We start from the raw sequence: 11,349 nt of genomic DNA, 5'->3' as shown, positions 1-11,349 counted from the left end.
CACACACACACTGTACAAGCACACAGACTAATTTGTTGGTGTAACTGGTGGGAAAGTTTTATAAAGTCTTTTTTTTTTTTTTTTTTTTTTTTTTTTTTTTTTGAAAAAGTAAGCTTTTCCTTGGTCGTTCAGTACTAACTTTACTAGCAATATAACGCACTCCATTTATGTAAAGGGGGATGTAGTACGACCAGTTTGTTTCTATTAAATGTAAACTATTACTAGCACAACATTCATAGACACTGTACAAATGAACTGGAGAAATCTGATTTAATAGTATGACAGATTTTTCTTGTTTAAATTTAAGATGTACTGTAGTTACTAGCTAAACCGGACAGGAATTGCGCAACCTGTGTCTAACAAACATTTTTTTAAAAAGTTACTGTACATGACAAATCCAAATAAATGATGTATTTCAAATGCTATTATTGAAAGGTAATCAACATTAGGGTTTCTTTTTAATGTATTCGTTTTCATATAAAGTGTATTTTTTACAAAACCGTCTAAGCAAATTACAGGTACATAGTGGCAGATATCATAATGTTTCTGAGATCTTCACTTCCTCCTCTGCACCGATGGACACATTTCTGGATCCTCGTTTCTTTTTGCACCTGAGGAGATGAACATGAAGTGAGAAACTTGCACGTAACGCACAGGTTTGATATACACACTAGGTCAATGGCGATTAGGCGCCAAGACCAAACTGCTAGGATACACAGACTACAGAAGGTGGTGTAATATGGGACAGCTGTAGAAGAACAGGGTCACACAGCAACCCTTACCCCTGAATCCTCTGCATGTGGTCGAGGGTCTCAGGAAGGGGCTGCTGGTGACTCTCAGGAAGCAGCAGGCTGAGCAGCCCGGAGACGACGGTGAGGCTCCCCATTATGATGTAAGGCAGAAACTTGCTATACTTGCCTGTGTGACACAGCAGAGGACAGGAAAATATGCAAATTTTGTTAGACCGTTGTAAAAAAGGCCTCCAAATGCTGGAAAAGGTTATTACACATATTGTACACGTGTAGCATTTTACCAAAATCTTTCCGACTTAAGTGGTTTCTACTGAAGGAGGGAGCCTACGCTGAACAAATAAGTTTTCGCCCTAGTTCTAGCCCCTTCTTTATTACATGCCCATATCTGCGGATGGTTTCTCTTCACTTTACGCATAACTGTAAACCAGCACTGAGATTTAGAAACCTGAAAAATCACTTATTTGCATGCAAACACATTTTTCTATTCATTTAGCCAACACTTCTCTCCAAAGCAACATACAATATTAATTTACTTCTAATTATTTACCCCTTTACAGAGATGAGTAATTTTACTAGAGCAATTTAGGATAGGTACCTTGTTTATGGGTACTACAACCAGAGGTGAGATTTGAACCTGCAACCTTCAAATTCAACAGCAGCAGCTCTAACAAGTAGACTACCAGCTTTCCTAGTACTGCTAATCATTCAGGTAAACTACTCCTTATGCTTGTGCTGCTCAACTACCCACTCAACATTCACATGTGTTCAGATGTTAGAGTTGGAAGTAATCTAGGCAAATCTCTAGATGAGGCCCCTGGTCAGAGAAACCTTATACGCTAACAATTGCGTGCAGAATGCATTGCGGCGATTTCACCAAAAGCCGTAACCGATGGAGCGAAACGCATGGACGTCGTGCAGCGTGAGGGGCGGCCACCCACCCAGATAGATGAAGTAAGGGGCCGAAATGCTGCCCACTCTGGAGGCCATCGAGCAGGCGCCCAGAGCCGTGTTCCGCAGCACGGTGGGGTATAACTCTGCCGTATAGGCGTAGACAATGGAGAAGGCCGCCGTGACGCCAAACTTCCCCAGCATCTCCAGGGCGATGGACAATAAATTCAGGTCTGTGCACAGGACACAACAACAAAACTGTAACAGAAGTTCCACTATGATAAATCTGTCCAGGAAAGCGAATTTCCTCATGGAACTGTTTTCCAGTAGACACTTACTGGTTTTAGACTTTATCACAAGGTAATTAGGTCTTACTAAGCTTAAAAATAAGTTTACAGCTTATTTAAAATCCTCTTTGTTTTACTTTGAAAGCACAAAAATGATTTTACCCAGAGCTTTCAGATTTTAAGTACCTGGTTGCAGCATACGTGGGGATACTATTACTTTTTTAGTTCAGGGCCACCTCAGCATCAGTGTTTCGAATCACATGGAATTTGGACAGTGCAAACGCACCCCAGCCCCCCCCCCCCAACTACACACTGCACCTGCTCCTCCACCCTCCCAGTTCAGGTGGGTCGTACCTTGGGGCAGGAGCTGAATGAAAAGCAGCACGACTCCACCCAGGAAGAGCGTGGAGAAGAGGCAGTAGCGTCGGGCGCAGTAACGCAGCAGGAGCCAAGCTGAGATGTAGGCGGGGACCTCGATGGCCGCAGAGATGAAACAGTTCAGGTAGATGTGCCCATGCAGATTGGAGGTGTTCAGTGACAAGGCAAAGTATCCAATGGACAGTATTGTCCTAGAAAACGTGGAGACGCGCTTCTGTAAATCCGTCCGACAAGCCCCACAGCCTTTGCAATGGAGAGTCTTTCCAACTGACCGCAAAAATGAAACGCATAGAGCGTAAAACCAGGTACATCCAGTCACGAGCGATTACCTCGTTAAAACTGGGAGCGTGTCTGGTTGAATTACTTCTGCCACACTAATAAAGGTAGCTGCTTACCAGTCAACTTTGAAGTTATAGGAAACACTGGATTTGAACCTTTCCAACCTCAGCGTGATTTCCATCAACAGCACACATTTTGGGACACTCACCATACCAGGCCCAGCGTGATGGAGATAAAGCGGATGTTACTGGAGCGCACCAGGTCACAGATGTTGTGGGGCTTGACTTTCTCCGTCTTGGACTCGGCCTACGGCGCACATGTTACAACAGAAGCGTTTGGTCAAAAAGCTGCTTCAGCTGTTGCCTGTAAACCGAACCGGCACAAAGAATGTCAACAGTCCGACCCCCCCCTGCGAGCAGGCCGGTCTGGATGGGGAGGGTGGAGTAGCATAATGTGATTCAATCGATCTTACGTGACTGCTAAAAAATCTTGCTTGGCACCACCAAAATAATTAATCTAGACTGAAAATATTATGACACAGTCAAAAAGATATCCACACCAGTCTCATATCTGTATTACTGATTTTGACCATGAATTTTCAAACATGTTGGTCACTGAGAATTGCATCAAGGGCAACCTGCTGAGGGTATTCACAGGGAATGTCACACAATGTGGTCCATCTGAGAAGTACCAACAGCCTTCACTTACACTATAAATCCTGCTTTGTGAAACTAAGTAAAAGTATGTCTCCCTCACAGGTAGCTGTGTAGTGTTCTTCATCGAGAAACAAGGACAAGGTGTGGTCTGAGGACTTAATTAATGACTCATAATAAACAAGATTTAATTATGATTAGGAAAATCAACAGAATGCTGAGTCGGAGGATCTCAGAACATAGATAGCTGTTATTTAAGATGTGTTGCTGTCATGGTTTATTTCCTGATTTCTGCTTGACAGTTTTATTTCTTTCCAGCTTCTCTTTATATGCTTCTGGACTGATTGGCTCTTTTTGTTATTTACCAGTGGGGGCAGCTGGTAATGTAGTAGTTAGAGCTGCTGCCTTTGGACCCAAAGGTCACAGGTTTAAATCCCATCCCCAGCTGTAGTAACTGGCTGATGGTCAAAGTCCTTCAATAAAACTTGCTGGTACTTTTCCGTGAGACACCTCATTAGACAACAGTTCCCTGCAACGGGACTGACCCAGGCCAGAGCCAAGATTTCTGTAAACACTCTGTCAAGTGCTCTGATCTTGCAAAATATTTGTCTGAATGATTTTACTGTATTAATATCTCCCAGAATCATTTTATAATATTAGTTAACAGGAATATACAACTGTTGCATGAATCCAAGTCAACAAATGTCAACTTCATTACAACCTAAAAATAAGTTTAGTTCATTAGTAAATAAATCAACTTTGACTATATTCAGATATATTTGAAAATGTAGTACCACAATTGTGCTCTAATAAACATTGATTTCACCAGTTCAGAGATGAACACTAAAATATGTGAACAATTCGAATTACATAACAAAGTCTTACGCCTCAACAAGTTTGCCTACACCGGCTAAGCCGACTTAACTTCATTTCACGAGATGCCTGAAACAAATCAATTATTCTCAGCCAAGTGATATGAAGCGGAAAGATCAGTTTGTCAAATTTTCATCTTTATTAGTGGTAATTGCACTATAGTCTTTGAAAAAAAAGTTAAAAAAAACTACCACCAGACTTCTGGATTTGAATTCCATCTGCAGTATCGGAAGAAAACTTGTCTCTAAATGCATTGTGCTTCAATAATTCAAGAATGTTCTGATGGATTTTCAAAGCACACTGTGAGTAAAAATGTGACCAGAACCTGGACAGATTGGAAGATGACCTCTGGAGCCATGACCCTGTTCATCCTGGCAGCATTTCTGAGGATGGCCTCAGCTTCCTCCACCCTGCCCTGGGAAAGGAGCCAACGGGGCGACTCTGGGATGAACCTGCCATATGACAAACAGGAGTGTTTGTTTAGATAGTGAGATGGATGGATGCTGAAGAGCATCCTGCAAAGTGAAGCAATTTCTCTTGCTGTTTTAATAGTATATTGCATCAATATCTCTCACTTCCTGCCATACATCGGATAGTCATTTTTGGAGGAAACGAGCACTAGGTGTGGCGAATTCTAAAGAACGAAAACATTAAAAAGACTGAAGTTGGGTTGTGCTTTATGTTTGTTTTTTTTATTTATCCCCCTCACTTGTGTCCTGGAGTGAGAGAGGCTTGAGAGAACACCATATGGGAGCAGAAGTTTGAACTTCTGGGGTTGTGTTTAAATGATGGAATTAAAGTGTATTAGAGAATTTCAGACCTTTATGTTAAAGCTTTGACTTAAGTGGCTTATGGCCTTTGGTCTTAACTTCTACTTGAATCTAAGTAGTTGCTTGTTTATCAAGGAAGAGTCTGAGATTTGGGGGTGTGGTGGCACAGTGGGTTGGACCAGGTCCTGCTCTCCGGTGGGTCTGGGGTTTGAGTCCCACTTGGGGTGCCTTGTGACGGACTGGCGTCCTGTCCTGGGTGTGTCCCCTCCCCCTCTAGCCTTATGCCCTGAGTTGCCGGGTTGGCTCTGGTTCCCTGCAACCCCGTATGGGACAAGCGGTTCAGAAAGCGTGTGTGTGTGTGAGTCTGAGATTCAGGGGGGTGTGGTGGTGGAGAGGGCTTGGCCAGGTCCTGCTCTCTAGCAACTCTGGGGTTTGAGTCCTGCTTAGGGTGCCTTGCAGTGGACTGGTGTCCCATCCAGGGTGTGTCCCCTCAACCCCTCCCCCTCCCTGCACCCCGTGTTGCCAGGTTAGGCTCTGGTTCACCATGACCCCACTTGGGACAAGTGGTTTCAGCCAGTGTGAGTCTGAGATTCACTGTTTGGTTACCATATTGGGGAGAAGGAATAAAACTTAGAGTAAATACAGCTGCTCCCCTCCTGATCACTGCATGAACCCAACACACTTTGACATGTTACATCCATATAATATATTTCCCTGGAGAAATTTAAGGATTTAATTTTTCTTGTAATTTTTTTTTAAAAAAGCAGGGACAATTGGTAGTGCAGTGGTTAGTGCTGCTGCCTTTGGACTCAGAGGTTTGAGCCTCACCTCTAGCAGCAGCCTTGAGCAAGGCATTTACCTTCAATTGCTCCAGTTATATTACCAAGCTGCATAAATGGGTAAATAACAGTAAGGAGAAAAGCATCAGCTAAATGAATAAATGCAAATGGTTACAGTGTGCAAATATGAGTAATGAATGAAAACATTGCTTAAGGGGTAGAATGATGATAACTGGGTTTATTAAACCCCATGTGTCACACCTACCACCACAGCGGGATGCAGAGGAAACCTGGAACAGTCAGTGCAAGCACCAGTGTCCTCCAGTCTCTTATAAAATAGGCCACCAATGGAAGAGTCATGTAGCCCATGGCAAAGAAAATGCACACTCCCAGAGTGGAGAAGATGATCCTAACAGACTGGCTTAAAATCTCCGTTCCTTTTAGTAGGTAAGGAAAAACCAAGAGAGCACTTTAGCAAGCAATTCTCAGACACATACACACATCAAGCCAGGGCCAATACAGATATTTTAAAAACTAATTTCTAATTCAAAATACTAGGCTACTTTTTGAAATTCTTATTTCAAACTTTAAACATTGTCATAATTCAGTGAGACTTTTGTTAGAGCTACTGCCCTTGGACCCAAAGATCGCAGGTTTGATCCCCACCTCCGCCTGCAGTACCCCTGAGCAAAGTACCTACCCTAAATCGCTCCAGTAAAATTACCCAGCTGTATAAATGGGTAAATGATTGTAAGCATGTAATAATTGTGACCTTAACATTGTAAGTTGCTGTGGAGAAAAGCGTCAGCTAAATGAATAAATGTAAATAGTTTCAGGCACACTAATACCTAGCACAAATGCTGCCACATAGTTTGAAATGTGTCCCATGCCAACGATAAAGAAAAACACACAGAACATGACCCAAGATGTGGAGAAAACTTGCAGTAGTATGAATATGGTCTGAACACCCATTGTTGCAAAGAGGACAAGTTTCCTCCCAAACCTGGAGAACACAAAACATGACATTACAGTACTACAAACATAATGAATGTAGAATATACTAGCAAAGGGTGAAAGAATGTATGTTGCAGTGACTTATTTAAAAGATCAGAATTTTTTGTTTTAATTTGGACAATAGTAGTATATCATCACTGAATATAGATTAATGAGCACTGGAGGGAGGACTCTAGTCTTCTAGCTGCAAAATTTAACTGGTCTAATGGGATGGATGAAAGTACAGTTGATGGTAACCATCACCTATCTGACAGTTGTCCAGATAGAAAGGAACCAGTCAATACTCCACCAAAGAAGATCGATGATGTCAGAGGGGTTTTCCATTCATCCTCACACACCAGGTCCCACTGCAAAGAGATATGGCCATAGTAAGCATGGAATGTCCCCATCTACAAAAAAGTGTTTTGAATAGCAAGGATGATGCCAGCATTCAGAATGACCATTCAGTGATACAGGCCTGTCTAGGCCTGGGAGTGAAGGAAGTGGCCTCTCACTTGAACAGGGTCTCTAAAAACATCTTTAAGAATCCTGTTACTGGGGAAGGGAAAAAAATGATCAGCTTGGGCTGACATATGAGGTCTGACGAAAAATAAAATAAAACCACTGTACCTATTAAAAATGTACGAGACATAATACAAATCTGAGACGGTCAGCTTCAAAGTGCTCCCCTTGGCTCGCCGTACATGTTCCAACAGTCCCGCCATTTTTGGAAGCAGCTCTGAAAGTCATCTGTTGTTAGCGCTTTCAAACAATCTGTTGTAGCTTTCAGCATCTCTAGCATTGACTCAGAATAGGTTCCTTTCCTCACTGATTTGTTTTTTTTTTTGTTGTTGGGGTTAGTTTGATGGTTTGGTGTCATAATTGGTTTTTGTGTTGGTGGGTTAGGCTTGGTCTATTGGTTTGCCGTTGGTGGGTTTAGTCTAATGGATGGTTTTTGATTGTAGGTTGGTTTGGCAGCTGGTTTTTTGTTGGGTTAGGCTTGGTTTGGTTTATATTGGTGGGTTATACTTGGTTTGTTGGTCTGGAGTTGGTGGGCTTAGTTTGATGGTTGGTTTTTGTTAGTGGGTTAGGCCTGGTTTGGTTTTTGTTGGTTTGGTTTTGTTGGTGGGTTATACTTGGTTTGTTGGTTTGGAGTTGGTGGGCTTAGTTTGATGGTTGGTTTTTGTTAGTGGGTTTAGGCCTGGTTTGGTTTTTGTTGGGAGAGGGTGTGGTGGTGCAGTGGTGCGGTGGTGCAGTGGGCTGGACCATGGTCCTGCTCTCCGGTGAGTCTGGGGTTCGAATCCTGCTTGGGGTGCCTTGCGACGGGCTGGTGTTCTGTCTTGGGTGTGTCCCCTCCCCCTCCGGCCTTATGCCCTGTGTGGCCGGGTAGGCTCTGTGACCCTGTATGGGACAAGTGGTTCTGAAATTGTGTGTGTGAGTAGTCAATCTCAGGTCATGGAGATGTATGCTGGGTGTTGTTCTCTGTGGCTTCATGTTGGTGGTTTGACTGGGTCCTTCTATAGAGTCATTGAAAAATATGCAGGGGGTATAATATCTTTTCCTGTGTCTCTTGAATGCCCAGGAATAGTCAGAAGCCACAGGGTGCCAAATTATGGCATACAGTAATCCATAAAGTTCTTAGTAATGTTCTGGAACAGTTGGTAGCATAGTGGTTAGAGCTGCTGCCTTTAGACCCAAAAGTTATAGGTTCAACCACCCCTCTGGTTGTAGTACCCTTGAGCAAGGTACTTACTCTAAATTGGTCCAGTAAAATTACTGAGTTGTAGAAATGAGTAAATGATGAAGTGGCTTTGGAGAAATGTATCAACTGAATGAATTAGCATAAATTATCTGCTCAGCTAAAAATGGGGTAGTTAATGAAATGTGATTTGAAAAAGGCTCTGAAAATGGACAAAATGAACTGGATTTGTGTTACTGCAAAGATGCAAAACACACTCACAGAAACCTTGCTCACTACTAACCCAGTAAACAGATCAAGTTTATGTTTAACTCACTGCTTTGCACAGGTAGTAGCCATAAAGTCCACCACTTGTCCATTCTGGGTGAGGGGTACTTTGACTACTTTTAATCACAGCTCGTACAACGGCAGGTGAACAGAACCCTACTGTACGTAGGCGCCTTGGAGATGCAGCCCGATGCGTGAAAGAATGTGAAGCTGGCAGGGTTAAAGAAGCAGCATGTGGAGAACCTCCCCCAGTCGAAGAGCTGTTTTTTTTTTTTTTTTAAGTTTGTGTATTACTTGTGTAACGTGAGAATTAGTGTAACGCTAATATGAGCCATAGGCTCAATTGAAGTGATACACTGGGCCTGACCGGACACTAGGGGACAATGCTCTTCCTTGTTGAGCATAACGCACGTGGTCTGAGTAATATTTCTGTACAAATTTCCAACTTATTTGCCACTTTTCCTAGTTACGCAGCTGCGGCAAACAAAGTAAAAATCCCGCCAACGACACGAGCGCGAGGAAACTTCGCGTTTAAAGATGGCGGTTCACCGTACGTACGTGCTGCGCGTGGATACATCGCGCGGTAATTTGCATGCGTCTTAGACTTAAATACGATTTATCTACGGTATTCCCCTGTCATATATAAGTTCAATTATTTTTTTTAACTCTTTTCGATAGAGTAACACTGAGCGCAGAGTAAGCCAGCTGGTCGCGGAAGAGAGGCGGGAAAGGAAAAACGGTCCCAAAAATGGAGGGAAAAAAACTCCGGAGTCCCATGTACCAGTGGCTGTCCACCCCTTTTCTGGACATAGATTATTGAGGTATCAGGGAAAGTATTACTTAATTTAACTGTTCTTGCCAAATTAGTTTTTAAAATCTTTCAGATCAGATGTTCACTCATTTGGCTTGTTTACGCTGTACTTACTCTGTCACTGTTTCCGTCAGTGAACCACAAGAAAAGGGATGACAGAGCTAGAATAACTGCACACCGCTACCTAGTTTCGGGGGAAAAAAAAAAAAACAGTGAACGCAAAGTGTACTTCAGCGCGTGTTGTAATACGTTCAAATCTTTGGAGGTTTTTTTAAAAAACGTAAGACCAGTGAGTGTGAGCGTGTGCGTTTAGGGGGTTTGCGGAACGCCGGAGCATCCCGCGACTGAGCGCGCGCGCGCCCCTCTACCTCCGTCACGATGGTGGACGCGTACGTCCCTCGCTCGTACTCCCACCCGTCCGCGCAGCCCTCCTGCTGCACATCGCTGACGTTCACGTCCACGCCGGGCAGGTACCCTTTGTCCGAGAAAGCCTTGATCACGTCCAGCCTGTACCTGGTGCACTGGCTGTGGCGGGTGACGCCGTTCGCCGCCTCCAGGGGCACCGCGCTGTTCCGCCACGCCGCGCTCAGGTTCGCGCTGGCCGGTATGAGGCAGCGGTGCGGCGGCGTGTCGCCCACGAACACGATGGAAATGCCCGTGAAGCCGTTGGGGACGATGCTCAGGCTGAGAAGGAAGAAGACGATCCGCTGGAAAGGCCCCCATTCCCCGAGGAAGGCGCTGAGCTCCTCGTAGTTCGGCGCGTCCATCGTCGTGCCGCTGTCGCCGGCGGGGAGTGCGCGGAGCCGCTGTCCTGAACGTGCTCTTTAATAGCAGCAGGGCAGCGCTCGGCGGGCTGTCGTGACCCCGGTGAACTTAAGGGGACTCAGAAGGGCAGTGCAGTGCAGTACAATACGGTGGAGCTCAGTACAGTATAAGTGCAGTATAGTGGAGTGCAGTACAGTATGGTGGAGTGCAGTACAGTACAATGCAGCACAGTACAGTTTGAGTGCCAGTGCAGCACAATACATTATGGTGTAGTTCAGTACAGTATGGTGGAGTACAGTAAAGTACAGTATGGTGCAGCACAGTATAGTATGGTGAAGTTCAGTACGAGTGCAGTACAGTACGGTGTAGTTCAGTACAGTACAATGCAGCACAGTACAGTTTGAGTGCTGTACAGTACGGTGCAGCACAGTACAGTATGGCAGAGTGCAGTACAGGATAGTGGAGTTCAGTATGGTGGCATTCAGTACAGTACGGTGGAGTACAGTATGAGTGCAGTATAGTACGATGCAGTGCAGCACTGCCCCCGTTTGGACCCCATAGTGTCCACGAAGGAAATAATCTTTTGTTCACTGTCCCACGTCTTAATCCCCACGTTGTGGAAGCGACACGCCAGACACCCACGCTGTTTATTAACACAGTCAGTACTGCTCGTGAACACCTGCCACGCGGGAGTTCTCCTTTTTCGATTTGGACCATCTCTATCTGCGCGACAGTGATGATTTCTTATTATGTGAGTTATAAAATATGTGTATTGAAATGTGTCAGTATTCAATATGTGTTTCGCCGTGATCCAGGTACGATGAAACTATATTAATGAATTTGCTCCATTGGTAACAACGAAACAAACTAGTCTAGTATCCACTGACACTCATTACTAACGTTACATTTATTCATTTAGCAGGTGCTTTTCTCCAAAGTGACTTCCAACAAGCTATGTAGTGTTATCAGCGCACGCTCTCTCTGTCACTCACACACTATGTGTGAACCTGAACACCATGTCTTTGGACCATGGGAGGAAACCAGAGCACTCACAAGAAACCCACGCAGACGCATGGAGAACATTCAAACTCCACGCAGACTAAGTGGGCATCGAACCTCCATCCTCTCACACCACCTAGATGCTGTGATACAGCA

General features: G+C 44.3%; 1 protein-coding gene across 3 annotated transcripts; it reads right to left on the bottom strand.

The window, feature by feature from the left end:
- Nucleotides 1-118: 118 nt before the first annotated feature.
- On the bottom strand, nucleotides 119-10,291 carry LOC108934444 (solute carrier family 22 member 5-like). 3 transcript variants are annotated; one of them, XM_018752287.2, is made up of 10 exons: nucleotides 9,798-10,291; nucleotides 6,917-7,020; nucleotides 6,508-6,662; nucleotides 5,925-6,096; nucleotides 4,436-4,562; nucleotides 2,793-2,890; nucleotides 2,282-2,496; nucleotides 1,691-1,873; nucleotides 783-918; nucleotides 119-611 (listed from the first exon to the last, which is right to left on the bottom strand). In XM_018752287.2, the coding sequence occupies exons 1-10, from the start codon at nucleotides 10,194-10,196 to the stop codon at nucleotides 536-538; spliced, it is 1,665 nt and encodes a 554-aa protein (XP_018607803.2). In that variant the 5' UTR covers nucleotides 10,197-10,291; the 3' UTR covers nucleotides 119-535. The 3 variants fall into 3 exon arrangements, with proteins under 3 accessions (XP_018607803.2, XP_029107158.1, XP_018607804.2); XM_029251325.1 differs by having other exon boundaries at nucleotides 9,943-10,291; XM_018752288.2 differs by lacking the exons at nucleotides 5,925-6,096; nucleotides 6,508-6,662.
- Between the last annotated feature and the right edge of the window lie 1,058 nt (nucleotides 10,292-11,349).

Source organism: Scleropages formosus, chromosome 4, assembly GCF_900964775.1.
Source record: "Scleropages formosus chromosome 4, fSclFor1.1, whole genome shotgun sequence".
Taxonomy (NCBI): domain Eukaryota; kingdom Metazoa; phylum Chordata; class Actinopteri; order Osteoglossiformes; family Osteoglossidae; genus Scleropages; species Scleropages formosus.
Note: the sequence above shows the minus strand (reverse complement) of the source record. Positions and strands in the feature narration are given on the sequence as shown.

Coding starts and splice junctions, on each gene's coding strand:
- LOC108934444 (XM_018752287.2), bottom strand. CDS start 10,196: ATGGACGCGCCGAACTACGAGGAGCTCAGCGCCTTCCTCGGGGAATGG. Junction 6,663..6,916: donor TCTGGACAACTGTCAGATAG/GTGATGGTTACC, acceptor TGTGTTCTCCAG/GTTTGGGAGGAAACTTGTCC. Junction 1,874..2,281: donor CATTCAGCTCCTGCCCCAAG/GTACGACCCACC, acceptor TCCTGTGCACAG/ACCTGAATTTATTGTCCATC.